The 20,789-nt window shown below is 44.3% G+C and overlaps 1 protein-coding gene across 1 annotated transcript in view; it reads left to right on the forward strand.

Annotated features, from left to right (window-relative positions):
• Positions 1-20,789, forward strand: part of LOC126272331 (5-hydroxytryptamine receptor 3A-like) — a 116,688-nt gene that overhangs the window by 24,148 nt on the left and 71,751 nt on the right. Inside the window, exons 2-3 of the mRNA XM_049975112.1 lie at positions 12,313-12,446; positions 20,280-20,321. Of these exons, the coding sequence (XP_049831069.1) occupies positions 12,313-12,446; positions 20,280-20,321 (176 nt within the window). The remainder of the gene's footprint in view (positions 1-12,312; positions 12,447-20,279; positions 20,322-20,789) is intronic.

Genomic DNA, 20,789 nt, shown 5'->3' on the forward strand with positions numbered 1-20,789 from the left:
ATTTTTGGTTGTCTGCAAGGCTTTGGCTATGTTTATGTCTGCTGTGAAGTTCCCTTTGCTTCCGCAGGAGTTTTCTAACTCGGTTGTTGTACCACGGTGGCTCTTTTCCATCTCTTACGATCTTGCTTGGCACATACTCATCTAACGCATATTGTACCATGGTTTTGAACTTTGTCCACTGATCCTCAACACTATCTGCACTTGAGACAAAACTTTTGTGTTGAGCCGTCAGGTACTCTGTAATCTGCTTTTTGTCACTTTTGCTAAACAGAAAAATCTTCCTACCTTTTTTAATATTTCTATTTACGGCTGAAATCATCGACGCAGTAACCGCTTTATGATCGCTGATTCCCTGTTCTGCATTAACTGATTCAAATAGTTCGGGTCTGTTTGTCACCAGAAGGTCTAATATATTATCGCCACGAGTCGGTTTTCTGTTTAACTGCTCAAGGTAGTTTCAGGATAAAGCACTTAAAAATATTTCACTGGATTCTTTGTCCCTGCCACCCGTTATGAACGTTTGAGTCTCCCAGTCTATATCCGGCAAATTAAAATCTCCACCCAGAACTATAACATGGTGGGGAAATCTACTCGAAATATTTTCCAAATTATTCTTCAGGTGCTGAGCCACAACAGCTGCTGAGCCCGGGGGCCTATAGAGACATCCAATTACCATGTCTGAGCCTGCTTTAACCGTGACCTTCACCCAAATCATTTCACAATTCGAGTCTCCGTCAATTTCCTTCGATACTATTGCACTTCTTATCGCTATAAACACGCCTCCCCCTTCACTGTCCAGCCTATCTCTGCGGTATACATTCCAATCAGAGTTTAGGATTTCATTACTGTTTACGTCTGGTTTCAGCCAACTTTCTGTTCCTAGTACTATATGGGCGTTGTGACCGTTTATTAATGAGAGCAGTTCTGGGACCTTTCTATAGACGCTTCTGCAGTTTACTATTAGCACATTAATATTGTTATTCCTTGTTGCATTTTGCCTACTCCTGCCTTGCCGCGTCTCAGGAGGCGTCTTGTCGGGCCTAGGGAGGGAATTCTCTGACCTAAAAAAACCCCATGTGCACTCCACACGTACTCCGCTACCCTCGTAGCCGCTTCCGGCGTGTAGTGCACGCCTGACCTATTCAGGGGGACCCTACATTTCTCCACCCGATAGCGGAGGTCGAGAAATTTGCACCCCAGCTCTCCGCAGAATCGTCTGAGCCTCTGGTTTAAGCCTTCCACTCGGCTCCAAACCAGAGGACCGCGATCGGTTCTCGGAACGATACTACAAATAGTTAGCTCTGATTCCACCCCGCGAGCGAGGCTTTCCACCTTCACCAACTCCGCCAACCGCCTGTACGAACTGAGGATGACCTCTGAACCCAGACGGCAAGAGTCATTGGTGCCGACATGAGCAACAATTTGCAGTCGGGTGCACCCAGTGCTCTCTATCGCCGCCGGTAGGGCCTCCTCCACATCTCGGATGAGACCCCCCGGCAAGCAGACAGAGTGAACACTGGCCTTCTTCCCCGACCTTTCCGCTATTTCCCTAAGGGGCTCCATCACCCGCCTAACGTTGGAGCTCCCAATAACTAATAAACCCCTCCCCCCGTGTGCCTGCTCGGACCTTGCTGAAGGAGCAGCCACATGTCCACTCACAGGCAGAGCGGGCGATGCCACACGGCCAGCCTCCACATTGACCCTCCGCCTCGTGCGCCGCGAACGCCGCTGAACCCGCCACTCCCCTTGGGGAGAGGGTGGCCCAACCGCGCCCGGTACCCGCGAAGATGTCTCGACAGCAGGGACAGTGGGTGAAGCATCTAACACCTGGGGTGCACCATGCGACGCACCAGACTCCCCACTGCCGCTACACTCCGAGGCAGCAGCCTGAAGACGGCTGACCGCGGCCATCAACACGCTCAGCTGTTCGCGAAGAGTGGCCAGCTCCTCCTGCGTCCGTACACAGCAGCCACACATCCTAGCCATCCTAAGAAATCAATTTACTATAGAGTGTTAATCAGCTTTTAACTAGACTGCTAATTCACTAAAGGCGGTTGATTATTGACTAAACTGTGATTGCTAACCACTTCTTGTAGAAACAAGGAAAATAGCACTACCTGTCTCTGGACGGTATTGAAAACAAACACTAGCACTACGAGCACTTTGGCTGACTAAAGGGACTCTCTGACTGTATTCGAAACACACACGAGATCTATGGAACACTTAATAGCACTCTACTATTAAAGCTTCCTAAAAGCAAAAACACGCAGAAGAAGAAGTGACAAGTAAGAAAAATACAGGTAATACTTAAATTAAGGTAGCTCGCTGCACAGCAGACGTGAAGCAGACGGCGGTTAGGGCGACACTGACACTACTGGCACTATGGCTGACTAAAGGGACTCTCTCTGACTGTATTCAAAACAAACACGAGATCTGTATCCTGATTTAAATGAACAGTTCTTGCATTCAGGTGTTTGAAAGTGATTTTTGCCCATTGTAAAAGGAGCAGTGAAAGTTAATACCACAAAAGTGAAGTTAGATAGTTTGTTACTAAAGTATCCTTAGTTTATTACAAAGTATAGTTTTGTAGGAATACAGTGCAAGATTGTGTAAATATTACTGTCTAAAATACCTGCTTCACAGATGATAAAAAGGCAAATAAGTTTAGCTCTTTTTCGAAAATAATGCGGTTTTGATTTCTATCATGAATAGTCCCTTTTTAGAGGTTAGCTCAGTGTTGTGTTCTGTTGTCTTACAAAGTAAATTATGAAGTACTCCAAGTGAAGTGAATGATTATCTTTTTGAATTAGTCTTTTTAATGTAATAATCAGAGAGAGTTGACTAGAGAAACTATACTAGTTTATGGGTCCCCACCATTCTCTCCACTTATAAGGAAACGATTGAACTACGTATTACTGTTGCTAGGGAAAACTGATGTATGTAGAGGAGCTTAAACAGTGTATTTATGATATTATTCATCTTAATTGACTTTTTTGTATGTCAATTAAGATAAAAGCCCCCCCCCCCATGTCCAAATTTAGTTCTGCACTTCCTACAGTAACATTTCAGTATTTGATTAAGTTGTGCTCTTGAGTGTAGCTGTCATTAGTATGATCTTGGTGCACCATTACTTCTTATAATTTACTGATGTGTGCGTTATTGATACCTGCTACTACACACACTTCAGAGTGCACTGTGTCAGTTTGTATCCTGTTTGCTATTCAAAGGGAAGTCTCAACGAAAGTAACTTCAATAACCAATATTCAATTTTCTTAAACGTATATTTCCAAATTAATGTGCCTAATTGGGCTGTCGACTGTTCATTTTTCTTCGTTCACTTACGATTTTATCACTTCCATTAACTCCCAAGGTTATTTCCTGTTAATTTCACGAAATTCAAAATTATAGTCTGATACCTTTGACCATTAGACACACACATGGTCAATCTTGAAAATCCTCCCTGAGGGTAACATTAGCTTGTTTCATGGCAAGTTAGTGTTATATCGGATGTGGCAAGGATTCGTTTACCGTATTGATGTCTACTGAGTCACTCATGGTTCGCATATCGAATGTTTGTACAAAAAACTTTTAGAGTTTCTCTTCAAAATGCAATATGTATGACATCTGTACAATGTTTAGTTCTTGTGCATTAAATAATTGAAAGTGTTCCCAGATTTTATGCATACCCCGTATTGGGCTGTACACTGTAAAATTGCTTGTGGAACGTATATACAGTGTGAACCAGAACTCTACCAACAAATTTCTGAAGGTTGTTCAGGGATATTTCCTGAGTATCTTGGTGTAAGAGATCCGTTGTCTCCGGTTGCTCATTACAGAATTGTGAGGTAATAATGATTTATTTAGGTTGTCACTCCAGTTACATTTATTTACCCCAAAATACCATCGCAACAACGAAAGAGTCTGTGATACTGCAACACAAAACGCAAATAAGGACAGATAACGATCTTACGTCAGGGTCACTGATAAGCACTTCTGGTATCAAGTACTACACTTGGACGACTACTGTTGAAGTTCATCCCCCCCCCCCCCCCCCTCCTGCACCTCTCTCGGAGCCAATGGAAACTGATCAAGATTACCTAGAGCAAACCCAACGCATTCCCCTTCTCCCCCTCTTTCCTTCCCCTCCCCTGCCCGACTGGACCAGTGAGTCTGAAGCAACCCCCCTCCACCCCCACCCCCCCAATCTGCAGCTTTTATTACTTGGACACTTGAATCAGGTTGTGTGTAGCTGTTAATAACAAATTATGTTTGAGGTACCAGCAGAGACCACACAAGGGCAGATATGTAAGTACTCTCATTCTTCCGCAATTTGACGTATTTTTTGTCACATTTTTCGTAATTTTTCCCTATTGTCCGCAGTTTTATGGATTTTTCACATTTTTCGTATTTTCCGTATTTTTCACAATTTTACATGTTTTTTCATAATTCGATCCAATTACATGAGTTCTGCTCTCGACGTCAATCAACACTGTATCATGTCACATCGCTTCGATGTCATGATGCTCTCAGCCAATCACAATGCACCGTGTGCCCGAATCAATTATCATTGCTAAGCCCTAAGCGACCACACCATTACTAGTGTGTGTGTGTGTGTGTGTGTGTGTGTGTGTGTGTGTGTGTGTGTGTATGTGTGTGTATGTGTGTGTGGATAGGTGTGTTTTTGTGTGGGTGTGTATGAAATAATGTTAAGGGAATTAATGAAGTCATGGCGAATTCTATAAGCACTGTGGATACAGTATGTATAAAAATACTATACTACAGTAGATATACCGCTAGTGGGTCACCGCTACATTACTACACTCATGCTCATAAATTAAGGATAGTTGCAGAATGTGGTGCCACACGACGTGGCACTACACAAAACTGGTGCTAATAGCATAGGCGCATAGGGAACACACGAGACACAGATCTGTAAGTCCATGGTATTGGTGATAAGTTGAGAACACCGACCCGAAACACATGTGCTTCAAAATGCCACTGTTTCCTGCGCATGTACCCCGACATCAATATGGGATTTGATCACCATGCACACATACACAGGTCGCACAATGGGCTGGCATACTCTGGAATAGGTGGTCGAGCAGCTGCTGGGGTATAGCCACCCATTCTTGCACCAGTGCCTGTCGGAGCTCCTGAAGTGTCCTAGGGGTTTGAAGACGTGCAGTGATACATCGACCGAGAGCATCCCAGACGTGCTCGATGGAGTTTAGGTCTGGAGAACAGGTAGGCCACTCCATTCGCCTGATATCTTCTGTTTCAAGGTACTCCTTCACGATGGCAGCTCGGTGGGGCCGTGCGTTATCATCCATCAGGAGGAATGTAGGACCCACTGCATCCCTGTAAAGGCGGACACACTGGTGCAAAATGCCGTCCCGATACACCTGATCTGTTACAGCTCCTCTGACAAAGACATGCAGAGGTGTATGTGCACCAATCATAATCTCACACCACAGCATCAAACCATGACCTCCATACAGGTCCCTTTCAAGGACTTTAAGGGGTTGGTATTTGGTTCCTGGTTCACGCCAGATGAAAACCCGGCGATAATCACTGTTCAGATTGTACCTGGACCTGACCGTGAACATAACCTGGGACCACTGTTCCAACGACCATGTACTGTGTTCTTGACACCAGGCCTTGCGGGTTTCTTGCAGGTTTCTGGGCGAATAAACCATGTCTGTTCAGTCGTCTGTAGACTGTGTGTCTGGAGACAACTGTTCGAGTGGCTGCAGTAAGGTTCCGAGCAAGGCTACCTGCAATACTCCCTGGCAGTCCGCGGGCACTGACGGTGAGATATCGATCTTCCTGAGGTGTTGTACACTGTGGACGTTCCGTACTGTAGCGCCTGGACACGTTTCCTGTTTGCTGGAATCGTTGCCATAATCTTGAAATCACACTTTGTGGCACACGGAGGGCCCGTGCTATGACCTGCTGTGTTTGACAGCCTCCAGTCGCCCACGTATTCTAACCCTCATAATGTCATCAATATGTGCTCTTTGAGCCATTTTCAACACACAGTCACCATTAGCATGTCTGAAAACGCCTGCACACTTACTCGCTGCACCGTACTCTAACATGCACCAACACACCTCTGCGTATGTGGACTGCTGGCAGTGATACCGTGCGACGACCGTAGGTCATACGCCGAGGTGATTTAAACCCGCAAACCGCTCAACAGAGCGTTGTTTCACCATGCATCAGCATTATCCTTAATTTATGAGCATGAGTGTAGATTGTGTAACCTTATTGCAAAATTCAGATGCTTCCAACCAAAGGTGTGGTATGTATAAGAATTAGCACTGCATTACAATGTACGTATCTGGAGACAGAGAGAGAGCGATGGTAAGTATCTGCGACCACCCCAGAGAATAGTATGTCACCTGCATGGTAGCCCACCGCTCTGACACTTACGTGTGGATTGTGACCTCTTAGGAGTGTAGCGCGGCCGCTGATTTTGCTCTGGTACACAGAGGCATAGTTCAAAAGCATTAGACGATATTTTAAAGTGATCCGAACCAACAAAGGGTGTTTATTCTTTCTCAGCCCTCCTGTTTCACGTTTTCTTATGACAGGATCTTTGAGGGAGGGGGAACAGTGAAACGTGCACGAATAATACAGCAAAGGGTTTCTTCTAATATCCCCCAGGTCGCAAATATTCTCAGTGCGAATAGTTGTTGAACAGTTTAAATATGTGCCTGTACAGATGCAATCCTTGACCAATTACTAGGTGTGTGTGTGTGTGGACAACCCCTTTGGGAGCCTACAGCTGACTGCTCTTAATCAATAGGCGTTGTATTTACAAGGTCCTCCGTGGTGCCCCTTAGAGTGTATCAGAGCAGTTCAACAACTGAGTCATTGTTTATTTTCCAGAATCTTAGAAAGTCGACGTAGATGTTTTTTATATGTCTAACATAAAAGAAATTCCAAGAATAGATATAAGCCTCTTAAATAATTTCATAGTGATTCTTGTACCTTAATGTCAAAGTGGGAGTCTTTCGGATGGGAGCACCTACTTGAGAGCTGGAAAAATTTGGTATTCCAATATCACTGTCTCTGGGATACCAGAACCAAACAGGGCATGCATGTTCTGCTATAGTATAGCGTAATGCTGAGTACGTGGGCTAGAGTACTAGATAGTTTGTGAAACAAGCAATTCCCCTAAGATACTTGGCCTGGCCATTCACTTGACGCTTTTCGTACTAGTTCTGTCCAAAGTTATCCATCACTGATACTTTCCATACTGCCTGCTTGTTTCTTATCTGGAAGATGTGCACTAGCTTTTTAAAGGCTTGAACTTTACCGTACTTACTTAGTACTATGATTTGAGTCGCATCAACACTTTTGATAGTTTCCCTTTCAGCATTTTTACACGCTCCTCCCAGTGCAGTAATGGTACTACCTCAGTTTTTTATAAAGATTCGGGCGCCCTCTGGTATAGGTTGGTCGTTTTCTTATACACTCCTGGAAATTGAAATAAGAACACCGTGAATTCATTGTCCCAGGAAGGGGAAACTTTATTGACACATTCCTGGGGTCAGATACATCACATGATCACACTGACAGAACCACAGGAACATAGACACAGGCAACAGAGCATGCACAATGTCGGCACTAGTACAGTGTATATCCACCTTTCGCAGCAATGCAGGCTGCTATTCTCCCATGGAGACGATCGTAGAGATGCTGGATGTAGTCCTGTGGAACGGCTTGCCATGCCATTTCCACCTGGCGCCTCAGTTGGACCAGCGTTCGTGCTGGACGTGCAGACCGCGTGAGACGACGCTTCATCCAGTCCCAAACATGCTCAATGGGGGACAGATCCGGAGATCTTGCTGGCCAGGGTAGTTGGCTTACACCTTCTAGAGCACGTTGGGTGGCACGGGATACATGCGGACGTACATTGTCCTGTTGGAACAGCAAGTTTCCTTGCCGGTCTAGGAATGGTAGAACGATGGGTTCGATGACGGTTTGGATGTACCGTGCACTATTCAGTGTCCCCTCGACGATCACCAGAGGTGTACGGCCAGTGTAGGAGATCGCTCCCCACATCATGATGCCGGGTGTTGGCCCTGTGTGCCTCGGTCGTATGCAGTCCTAATTGTGGCGCTCACCTGCACGGCGCCAAACACGCACACGACCATCTTTGGCACCAAAGCAGAAGCGACTCTCATCGCTGAAGACGACGCGTCTCCATTCGTCCCTCCATTCACGCCTGTCGCGACACCACTGGAGGCGGGCTGCACGATGTTGGGGCGTGAGCGGAAGACGGCCTAACGGTGTGCGGGACCGTGGCCCAGCTTCATGGAGACGGTTACGAATGGTCCTCGCCGATACCCCAGGAGCAACAGTGTCCCTAATTTGCTGGGAAGTGGCGGTGCGGTCCCCTACGGCACTGCGTAGGATCCTACGGTCTTGGCGTGCATCCGTGCGTCGCTGCGGTCCGGTCCCAGGTCGACGGGCACGTGCACCTTCCGCCGACCACTGGCGACAACATCGATGTACTGTGGAGACCTCACGCCCCACGTGTTGAGCAATTCGGCGGTACGTCCATCCGGCCTCCCGCATGCCCACTATACGCCCTCGCTCAAAGTCCGTCAACTGCACATACGGTTCACGTCCACGCTGTCGCGGCATGCTACCAGTGTTAAAGACTGCAATGGAGCTCCGTATGCCACGGCAAACTGGCTGACACTGACGGCGGCGGTGCACAAATGCTGCGCAGCTAGCGCCATTCGACGGCCAACACCGCGGTTCCTGGTGTGTCCGCTGTGCCGTGCGTGTGATCATTGCTTGTACAGCCCTCTCGCAGTGTCCGAAGCAAGTATGGTGGGTCTGACACACCGGTGTCAATGTGTTCTTTTTTCCATTTCCAGGAGTGTATGTAGAAGAGGATTGACGCAGAGATAGTCATTTTCTTTGTTTTTCTAGTAACTTTGCTGCTATTCACAATCAACAAAGAAAACACTTCAAAGAAAGCATTTTACTTCAAGGTACATAACATGAAATAGAAATAACTGCTGATGGTCGGAGTAGAGAGGATATAAAACGTAGACTGGCAATGGCAAGGAAAGCGCTTCTGAAGAAGAGAAATTTGCTAACATCGAGTATAGATTTAAGTGTCAGGAAGTCATATCTGAAAGTATTTCTTTTGTTTTCTTTACTACTTCCTCAATATACAGATTGAATAACATCGGGGATAGGCTGCAGCCCTGTCTCACTTCCTTTCCAACCACTGCTTCCCTTTCATGTCACTCGACTCTTAAAACTGTCATCTGGTTTCTATACAAACTGTAAATAGACTTTCGCTTCCTGTATTTTACGCCTGCCACCTTTAGAATTAGAAAGAGAGTATTCCAGTCAGCATTGTCAAAAGCTTTCTGTAAGTCTACAAATGCTAGAAACGTAGGTTTGCCTTTCTATAATCTATTCCTAAGATAACTTGTAGGGTCAGTATTGCCTCAGGTTTCCAGAATGAGATTTTCACTCTGCAGCGGAGTGTGCGCTGACATGAAACTTCCTGGCAGATTAAAACTGTGTGCCCGACCGAGACTCGAACTCAGGACCTTTGCCTTTCGCGGGCAAGTGCTCTGCCATCTGAGCCACCCAAGCACGACTCACGCTCGGTGCTCACAGCTTCACTTCTGCCAGTACCTTGTCTCCCACCGTCCAAACTTTACAGAAGCTCTGCTGCACCAATAGTATGCTTTAACTTCACTGTCATTCTTGTTCTTAGCTGTGTTGGTTCAATAAAGAAATCGTCGCAACAGGCAGAAAATTCAGGAAGATTTGAATCAGTTTTATGCACACATCTTTCATTGAGGCAACCAGTTGTGTCAGAGAGCGTTTTAACAGACATGGACTACACAGAAACCAGCTAGGCAAGGAAGTGCTGGCCAAGGAAATTCTCTAGATCATAAAAACTTTAGATGTGCACTACATGCAATAGGTTCACTGCCAATGGAAAATGAAAAGAAGAATGGACTAACACTATATGAGAGAGAACCATTACTGGCAACACCTGACAAAGAAGGAATTACATCAGCACCAGCATAGTGCAGCATCACTGTCGCCAGTGGCATTATTAATCCTAGCATTAGAAAAAGAACCATCGCAAGCCATAAAAAGAAGTGCCACCAGCAACAGTTGCTGCAGTACCAAGAGGAGAAGGGAAGAGAACTGTGGTTCATGAAGCAGGGTCAAGTATTACGGATAACAGTGCCTCCTCTCCGTATAAAGGATTTTTAGTGAAGGCAGTGAGATGGAGAAGCTCATAAGATAAGTACTGCAAAAGATACTATAGCTTCTTCCCAAAAGGCTCAGTCTGAAGGGAATAACAATTACTAGATTAAAATTTGCTACCTGACCATTCAGGGAATAAAAGGTAAATAATTATTTGTGAATGATTTTGGCGTAGAAAATAATTTTTTTTTTTGGCGAACATTGGGCTACTGAGGAGGAACTTACAGTTGTGAAACTTGATAACTGTAATATAGCAAATAGTTATTGTAGAAAATTGCAGAGATTGTGTAGCAATCCATATCAACTAGTCAGTCATTTGTCTCATTAATAGGTTGGGTCTAGAGTATTTGTATCACGAACGGAATTTTGAAGCTGCTGGTATAGTCATTGACAGTTTAAGGTAGCAAGAATATCTTTGTACAGATCACCTAAGGGTATTTTTAGAAAAACTGGACATGCTGTTATATGTATTTAGAGAGCCAAAATGCTTGCATTATGACACTGTAATAGGTGGAGATCTGAATTCAGATTTTGATGTAACGACACACAAACATAGTGTCATTGAAATGAAAATCTCCTAAGACAGTGCGATTTACACTTTATCAATAATAGACCCGCAAGAGATGAAGCATGTCTTTGCAACATTTTTGTTAATTTTGAAACTACAGACCAATAATGTGATGTGACAGTATTTCCATTCTCGGACTTGATACGTATACTTAAATTGTAAAACTAGATTCTCTGCTGGTAAGAGTAATTTTGCAAGGAATGTCCAAAAAGTTGTAACCCCAGACTTGTCACAAATGATAAAATTGTCAGGTTTCATAAGACCCTTGCAGGCAAAGGCTAGTTTGACCAGTGTTACAATGTCATGCATTATAGCTTATGTAATGATTCGCAGAAGAACTTGTGTGAAGTTTGGAAAAGAGGAAGCGAGGTACTGGCAGAACTGAAGCTGTGAGGACGTGTCATGAGTCGTGCTTGTGTATCTCAGATGGTACAGCACTTGCCCACGAAAGGCAAAGGTCCCGAGTTCTAGTCTCGGCTCAGCGCACAATTTTAATCTGCCAGGATAGTTTCACATCAGCGCACGTCCGCTGCAGAGTGAAAATCTCTATCTGAACCCAAAAAGAATTTATTTGCATTCTCTTTTTCATGGCTACTATGTAAAGCAATATTATTTTTTTTTACTGTTAATTTGTTGAAATCGATGTCACATTTTGCTCAGTGGAACTGCGTAACAAGTCTTTGTCCTTTTTGTGATAACTTTATCTGTTGAATCCAAACATGTAATTACTGTTTAAAGAACAGCTTCTACTTGGCGTCTTGGAGCTCGTCCTCTCAATATGTTTGGCCTGTGTAGATGGCGCAACGTTGAGCAGTCTGGATTATGCGGGAGATGAATCCTAGTTTGCCACTGCACTTACACGCATCACACGAAATAAAAAAAGAAAACAGAGGAACCAAATCTTTATGAAAGAAAGCATTATATATATTAGATAATATTTCATTAAAATAAACCATAGCCAAATTAAACATTACCTGTGATTACCCCTGCGACAGGAAAATGAACGCTGGTGTCAGCATTGTTGTGACACTACAGGGGAAACTTTCAATAGGTGTCACCGTCATACGCAGCTTTAGGATGATTCTCATCGTCATACAGATGAGAAGGCAATCTACTGCATTCAGAATCTTGGAACTGAGCTGTTGGAGCAGCCAGCCTTAGGACAGAGTTAATGATTTTGGTCTGATAAAGGAGCACCTGCACGAATCAAAGTTTTAGTTGAATCACGAGGCTGCGGAGCCGATGGAAGACGTACTTGATGCCGCAGAGCTTCCTTCTAGGACGAAATTACAAAGCATATCAACTGCTAGGCCAAGTGCGTAGAGTTTGGGGAAGAAAATGTAAAGAAAGGGAATGCTGCTTGCAACACCATTTTACCGTAAAATGTTTGTTGTTAAGAAATTACCTTTAGTTTGGACTTACCCTCACATGAGGCCATTGCGTCTCTTTCACCTGGCACGCATACCCCGATTGTGGTTTTACAGGGGCCAGCGAAGCGGCGATGAAGCGGCTGCACGAGGACCTGCTCAACAACTATGACCGCCGCGTGCGACCCGTGCAGGACTCCTCCACCGTCACAGAAGTCACCTTCCACATGGACATTCACGACGTCGATCTGGTGAGCAGTCGTTTCATTAACTGCTCCTGCTTTCCAGCGTCCACCTACGAGGGTAATCCCAAAAGTAAGATCTCCTATTTTTTTTTTTATAAGTACATAGACCTGTTTACTTCTGCAATGGTTACCAGCTTGAACATTTAGCTATTTTTCGTCATAATCACCATATATGTCGATTGCATTTTTGTAGACGCTGTGGCAGTTTTTGTATGCCCATGTCATACCAGCTCGCCGCCATGCTGTTTAGAAAGTTATGAACCTCTTCTTTCACCTCGTCATCAGTGCTGAATCGCTGGGACCACAATTAACGCAGACAGGTACTGTGAGACTCTGAAAAAACTCAAACGGGCAATTCAGAACCGGGGAAGAGTAATGTTGAGCAAGGACGTACAGAGTCTCCATGGCAACGCTCGCCCACACATCGCTCGACAAACCGTTGCTCTCCTGCTTCAGTTTCAGTGGAACATAATCGCCCACGCACTCTATAGTCCTGACTTGGCGCCCAGTTTCCGGGGTTAAAAGAACATTTGGCCGGAAAGCGATTCAGCGCCGACGACGAGGTGAAAGAAGAGGTTCATAACTTTCTAAACAGCATGGCGGCTAGTTGGTTTGACATGGGCATACAAAAATCTACCACAGCGTATACAAAAATGCATCGACAGAAATGATGATTATGTCAAACAATAGCTGAATGTTCAAACTGTAAACTGACATAAAAAGGTCTATGTACTTATAAAAAAATAGCAGACCCCACTTTTGGAATTACTCTCGTATATTCTGTCGGGCATCCCATCTCCACTGCGTAACAGTCAAAACGGCTTTGTCCAGAAAACAAATGTGGGCAGTTCAGTAGCTATCGAGGATGTGTAAAGGAACAGGAAAAGGTAACAGAACAATTCTCTTTATAGCACTTCTTTAATCAGCTCAACAATTGCACGACAAAATCTTTAAAGCAAAAATCACACACTTAGTTCTGAATCATGTGATGAATTAGGACATTTTATTTTGGCCAACCTCGGTAGACTTTCGAACTAACAACTACTGGTTTCATTGTTTTATTTGAAGCTCGCAGTGTACAATTACTTCATGCTTCCACAACAGGATTTAGATAAGAAGACTCAGTATGGGAAAATCACTCGTTGTTACTGTGAGGCATGCTCTTTGTCCCAATACACAGGACTACTGTAAATTATTCATTCCTGTTGAAAGTTCTCTATTTTCCATCTAGGATCTCCCCTAGTCGATGGTGCAGGTCTCCCGCATCGTCCCCCTACGCCTCTCGGGATAGGGGACATCATCATCATCATTACATGTACATATGTACAGAACTGTAAACTCGCCGATTTTGCATTGTGCACACCAGTTGCCGTTACGAGTGCAGATTATTGACAAAATGCTTGCGTGTTGGAATGTGTGAGATTTCTATCTGTTACATCAGCGAGCATTCACAAGGAGTTATGGAAAAGAATAGCCACATATACAGCACGTTGTCCGTTGTTATCACCAATTTAGGGTCTCTGTAAACAGATAAGTACCCTCAGGCTTTCCCGGCGAGATCGTGACATGTGGAATAATCGGGTCTACTGCCTGATGTTTATGTCGCTATGGCACAATATTTCGGCCACGTAACACGGTCTCAGGTCGCACCTGAAGAAGTCAACGAGTTACGCGGCCGAAATATTGTGCCAGAGCGACACAAACATCCGGCAGTAGACCCGATTATTCCACATGTCAGATAAGTACCGGTTGACCTAGAGTGCCAAATACAACCGTGGAGTGTGTGTGTGTGTGTGTGTGTGTGTGTGTGTCTGTGTGTGTGTGTGGGAGGGGGTTCAAAATGGCTCTGAGCACTATGGGACTTAACTTCTGAGGTCATCAGTCCCCTAGAGCTACTTAAACCTATCTAACCTAAGGACATCACAAACATCCATGCCCGAGGCAGGATTCGAACCTGCGACCGTGGCGGTCGCGCGGTTCCAGACTGTAGCGCCTAGAACCGCTCGACCACTCTGGCCGGCGTGGGAGGGGGGGAGAGTTTCGTACGTGGTCCAAAAACTCAACGGCCCACATGACCCGCGAGCTTGCCATACCGTAACAAACCTTGCGGAAGATTTTTGCGACAGCGGTTCTATTCCACACCGCCTGCAGTTCGTGCTACAATTAACATTGGAAAGTGGCAGGCGGCTCCTTCAGTCTTGCATCGCAATGCAGGAAGCACTTGAGGATGAACATTTCGCCTCTAAGTTGATACTCAGCGACGAAAGAACCTTCCTGCTAAGGTTAAAAGCCAAGTTGTCAGAGTGTGTCCGCAGCTCGTGGTCGTGCGGTAGCGGTCTCGCTTCCCGCGCCTGGGTTCCCGGGTTCGATTCCTGGCGGGATCAGGAATTTTCTCTGCCTCGTGATGAATGAGTGTTGTGTGAGGTCCTTAGGTTAGTTAGGTTTAAGTAGTTGTAAATTCTAGGGGACTGATGACCATAGATATTAAGTCCCATAGTGCTCAGCGCCATTTGAACCATTTCTTTTGTGAGAGTGTGGGGCACTGAAAATCCTCATGAAATTATGGCGCTTGAACAAGATTCTTCGGAGGTTAATGTTTTCTGTCCAGTGTCACAAGCGAAGCTGTATCGACCATTTTACATGTGTGAGAAGCCTGTTATGCGTAACTGTTATTTCCACATGTTGCAGTTGTGGTTGTTTCGATAAATGATTGCTGATTTCGAGAATTTCATCTTCTAAAAAGACGAGGCACCTTCTCATTAGCGCATCGATGCTTGTCGCTATTTAAAATACGAATTTCCGCATCGCTGCATTGGGCGTAGTGGTGAAGTGATGTGGCTCTGTTCCCTTGCCTCACCCCCTCGTTCAACCTCCCTTCAGGGTCGCTTGACCCAACGATCTCTGACTTTTTCCTTTGAGGGCACATTAAGAACCGTAATTGCGTACCCATACTCACAAGAAAAACGTAACAACTCAGAGAACGCATCAACGTAGATGTGACGACTACTGACCTGATGTTGCAGCATAAGGAATGGAACGAACCTGATTATCACTTGGTCGTGTGTCTTGTGACCGGAGAAGCATCAATTATACTTGTGCATGTAATACTTTGGGAAATATAGAGCTTTGAAAACATATGAATAACTTATAGTAGCCCTGTATTTTGTTGCATAGCTCCATCGTAGAAGTATAGATGGGAATCGGCACTTTGGATTGTGTCATCCATGTAGCTTCTCAATCTTGTCGGATCAGAACCATACTGACGCAGAGCATCCTAAATTGAGTGCTCTGAGATAAGGAATCAATGGTTGTAACTGATCATTTCAGTCGGCACGAGATCTTGAGTTAACACCGGTTTAGTAAATTGTTTACGCAGTATCTTACGTCTGTAGTATCAGGAGTCAGCCACGCGGGGCAACCACGCGGTCCGAGGCGCCTTGCCACGGTTGGCGCGGCTCTCCCCCCTCCCCCCCTGCCCCCCGGCCACCATCCCCTCCGCCCCAAGGATGTTCGAGTTCTCTCTCGGGCATGTGTGTGTGTGTGAGTATGTGTGTGTGTGTTGTATTTAGCGTAAGTTACATTAATTAGTGTGTAAGCCTAGGACCGATGACCTCAGCAATTTCGTTCTACAGGAACTTACCACAAATTTCCAAGTTTTTCAGGTAGTCAGAATAGTAAACATGGAATTCATACAAATAGCTGGCTGTAAGTAGTAGAATGAACGCAGAGTTTCAGTACTAAGTAGAGCAGCTGGCAGACTTCGTTTCGCTGGTAGGATACAGATACGCTAATTTGTCAACAAAGAAGGTTGCTTACAAAACACTCATTCTACACATTCTACAATATTGCTCAACCGTGTGAGACTCATACTGAATAGGACTAACAGAGGATGCTGTATATATAGAAATAAGGGCGACACCAGTGTTCACAGGCTCGTTTGAAATACGGGAGAGCGTCATTGGGTTAGCATACACGTGAAAAGGTATCAGCTATGGCGCCAAAACCTATTTATACGAGTGATCACAAAGCACCATTAACCTCTGTGGCGTGTCCACATGTTCATTGACGGCGGCATTGTATTGATGTGGGATTGTAGCAGAGGACACTTTGAGGTAGAGTGACCATTCTCTACTACTTACTGCAGAGTGTCTATGTACACTATCGTTTTCATAATATAGTATGAATCTCCTCCATGCACGATATGAAATTCTCCTCAACATTGCTGGCTTGATGGCAGTAAATAAATTTCGCACGGCATCCTAAAGTTCATCAACTGCCTCTTTCTGATAAATGAATCCCCATAATGGATTATCACAAGACAACAGATCAGGACTTCGGGATGGTCACTCCAAAGCTGCAGGCAAATGGACAGAACCCGTGCAATCTATTTATTAAGAAATACCTCATTGAGATATTCTCTAATGCCAACAGCGTAATGGGCTGGTGCTCCATCCTGCTGGAATCATACACTACAGAGAAGTCCCCAGTCTTGTAGATGTGGAGTAAACGTAACATGATGAGATCCGCAGTGTGTTTCACAGCACCGTCAAAGAAATACGGATCTAACACTTGTGTTGCAACCATTGTTCCACTGATCATGACACGTGGTGAGTTGTGCTCAAACTCTTCGTACAAATGTTGTTTTTTTTAACTCCAGAAATAAAGGTTTCTCGATTTTGCACTGCAGCACTGCGATATGTTGCCAGATCATGGGGGAAAAACAATTCTACATTGAAGGAAGAGCTGTGAAGACATTAAGCATTCGCAGATAAGCCTTATGTCGTTTTTATGTGTCATTATCACCCAGTCCGTTTACAAACGAAGGTTTAAATGCTTTTATCTTCAAATCATACTTCATATGTTTTTGTAATGTCGAGTGGGGGACTCCCAGATCCTCTGACCGGTCACGAATGAACTTCTTTGGCAAACGTTCGGCAGACGTCGTAGCCCTCACATATGTTCCCCGTCGTACTGGGCGGGGGCTTATCTTTTACACAGCGAAGAGCTTTTTCTCTCACAGTAAAAGTGTTAGTTTTGGTGAGGAAGGTTTCTGAAACCTTACAATGAGTGATTCATGCTATCTCTCATTGGTCTTCCAGTATGGGGTCGTTCGAGAGCCCACGTGCTCATTACGATCCGTTCCTGCGTAGTGTACATGGACTCATCAGCCATCATTTAGATGTACAACGATGCGACAGAAGTCATGGGATAGCGATATGCACATCTACAGATGGCAGTACTATTACATACACAGGATCTAAAAGGGCAGTGTGTTGACGGTGCTGTCATTTTCACTAAGCTGCTTCACGCGAAAATGTTTCCGAAGTGATTATGGACGCAAGAAATGAACGCGGAATGGTAGTTGCAGCTGGACGCATGGGACATTCCGTTTTGTAAATTGTTAGTGAATTCAGTATTCTGAGATCCACACAGTCAAATGTGTGCCGAAAATATCAAATTGCAAACATTACCTCTCACTACGGACAACGCAGAGACCGACAGCCATCACTTAGCTACCTGGAGCAGCGGCGTTTGTGTAGAGTTCTCAGTGCCAACAGACAAGCAGTAATGCGTGAAATAACTGCAGAAATCAATGTGGAAATTACGACGAACGTGTCAGTTAGGACAGTTCTGCGAAATGTGGCGTTAATGGGCTATGGCAGTAGCCGACAGACGCGAGTACCTTTGCTAACACCACAACATCGCCTGCATTTGGCAGTTGACGGTTAGAATGCAGACACCATAGTTACAGTCTGCGTAAACCAGTTTTGTTGGCCACTGATGCAGCCTATACATGGATCGTGATGACACCTTCAGAATCAAATATTGGACATTCTGTGTGTTTATTTGTGGTTGTATGTCATTGTGTACCATCTTTTACTTTCCGTTTCTTTCACACTTTGTGTTGTTTCTGTTCTTGTATTTCGTGTATTTGTTTGTGTGTGACTGTGTCCTTGAGTTCGTGACAGTTGGGTGTTTGTTCTTTTCTGTTTCTTGATTCTCTTGTTCAGCTTTGTTACTAAGTTCTCTTTGTATCCATTGTTTGTGGGTATTTGTATTACAGCAGTCATTTCTAGTTTGTAATTGTACTGTGTTTAGTCTGTGAAGCATGTACCTAAGTGCGGCCTGGTTTTGAGAATTGGCTTGTTGTCATGTGCCTTGTATAATTGTGTCTGTTGTTGTCAGTTTTCGGTATATGGCAAATGTGTGTTCTTTGTTTTGAATCTTTATGGTGATGTCCAGGAAATGTAACTGTCTATTTTGCTCTTTCTCTATTGTAAAATGTATCTTATCATGAACAGAATTTATGTCTGTGTGTAGCTGGTCAATTTTATTGTTTGGTTCATCTATCATGCACAAGATAGCATCCATGTATCTAATCCAGTATAGGATGTTTTACCTCTTTGGCACTATTTTCGTAAGTACAATCTGTTCTACATGGTTCATAAATATGTTTGCTATGGTTCCGTACACTACAGATCCCGTTGGTAGTCCTTTCCCTTGCAAAGAATTCATGATTGAACTGAAATTAATTCTGTTCTGTTATTAGCTCTAGAAAATTGACTGTATCTTTGACATATTCATGTGGGAGTGTGCTGTGTATCCTAAGATTTTGTTGTACAATGTTTATTGTTTCAGTTATTGGTATATTGGAATACGTATTCTCTACAGCAAATGACAGGAGGGTGGCTTTGTCTGAAACTTGTATGTCTTCTATGTACTGAAACAATTGTGTGGTGTTTCTTATAGTCCTGCTTTCTTGTAAACCTAACAAGTGTGGTATCGAACGTTGATGGTTCAAATGGCTCTGAGCACCATGCGACTTAACTTCTGAGGTCATCAGTTTCGAACGTTGATATGCACATACATGCGTGTCCAAAGTAACAGGCACTGGCGACTGCAGCCTTTAAAAAATACACAAGATATATGTAATGAACATTGTGTCGTAATTATACAGGCATTGCAGCTTCGTATTTATCTGCCGATACCAGGAAAGTGACTTCCAAGTTAAACGCCTCCCATGCAGGGGAATATACATTATGGAAACACGAGTACAGGTAGTAGATGCATGGTTGACGGCATATGGAAGTCTGGGTCTGACCGTGAGCCGTGCACGAATAGCCAAATGGTTTGTCGGCACAGTAGCTCAGCGTGTTCGGTCAGAGGGTTAGCTTCCCTCTGTAATAAAAAAAGACTGAGTTCATCCATCAACAACGAACTTAAACGGATGTCTTACGACGTCTACCCTGAGCAGATGCAACGAACAAAACGAGATTTTATAAAAAAAGGAAAAAGGAAAGGAAGGAAAATGGTAAGGCGACCGCTCGCAATAACGAGGAAATACGCGTTCGATTCCCGCTCCGGCACAAATTTTCATTGTCGTCTTTCTATTCTACAGCTGATGGTTGTCTTTTTTCGCAGTTGCGAACATATTTATGTATTTCGTAGCGGCTGTAGTCGCCGCAGTGCCTGTTCTTTTCGACATGTATGCACGTCCCAAGGAGCTTTGCATCGTAATCAGACTAACACAGGCACCACAACATCATGTATATATACTAACTGTTAGTAAGGGCCGGCCGCGGTGGCCGTGCGGTTCTAGGCACTTCAGTCCGGAACCGCGTGACTGCTACGGTCGCAGGTTCGAGTCCTGATGTCCTTAGGTTAGTTAGGCTTAAGCAGTTCTAAGTTATAGGGGACTGATGACCTCAGAAGTTAAGTCCCGTAGTGCTCAGAGCCATTTCAACCATTTGTTAGTAAGGCCTTTTTTGTTATTTTGATGTTTACTTATGTCTATAGCACTGTTTTATATAAAGGCTAACAACATTTTTCTCTTTACAGATGAGTCACGACATGCTGGGAGTTGAGACCTGGACTTACTGGGTAAAATTAGTTTATCTTAAGATTTGCGAGTAACAAAGACTCACGATAATTTTCAGCCTCTCATATCTCACTTCAGCTTACCACGGAACGTAGGCATCCAGTAAGACAGGGCAAAGCATTTGGAATATCGATTTAGCGGAATGGAAAGTGTCTCGGAAGGTAATAGGAAGTTAATGGAATTTAGCAAAATTAAATGTGGTGATTTTGGGGAAATCAGGCTTCGAGATGAGATGCTACAAGTAGCAGATAAGCTTTTCATTTGGCAGAAAAATAACTGACTACAGCAGAAGTAAAGAAAACATGGCAGAAGTAAAGAATATGCAAAATGTTTGTCTTCCAGGAGAAATAAAACTTTCACGAAGAAATGGAAATTTGCTAACATCGAATACAAATTTAAGTATGAAAAAGTCTTTTTGAAAGTATTTAGAGTGTAGCCTTATATGTAAGTTAAATGTCAACACAAGAAGA

The sequence above is a fragment of the Schistocerca gregaria genome, chromosome 5 (assembly GCF_023897955.1).
Source record: "Schistocerca gregaria isolate iqSchGreg1 chromosome 5, iqSchGreg1.2, whole genome shotgun sequence".
NCBI classification, from domain to species: domain Eukaryota; kingdom Metazoa; phylum Arthropoda; class Insecta; order Orthoptera; family Acrididae; genus Schistocerca; species Schistocerca gregaria.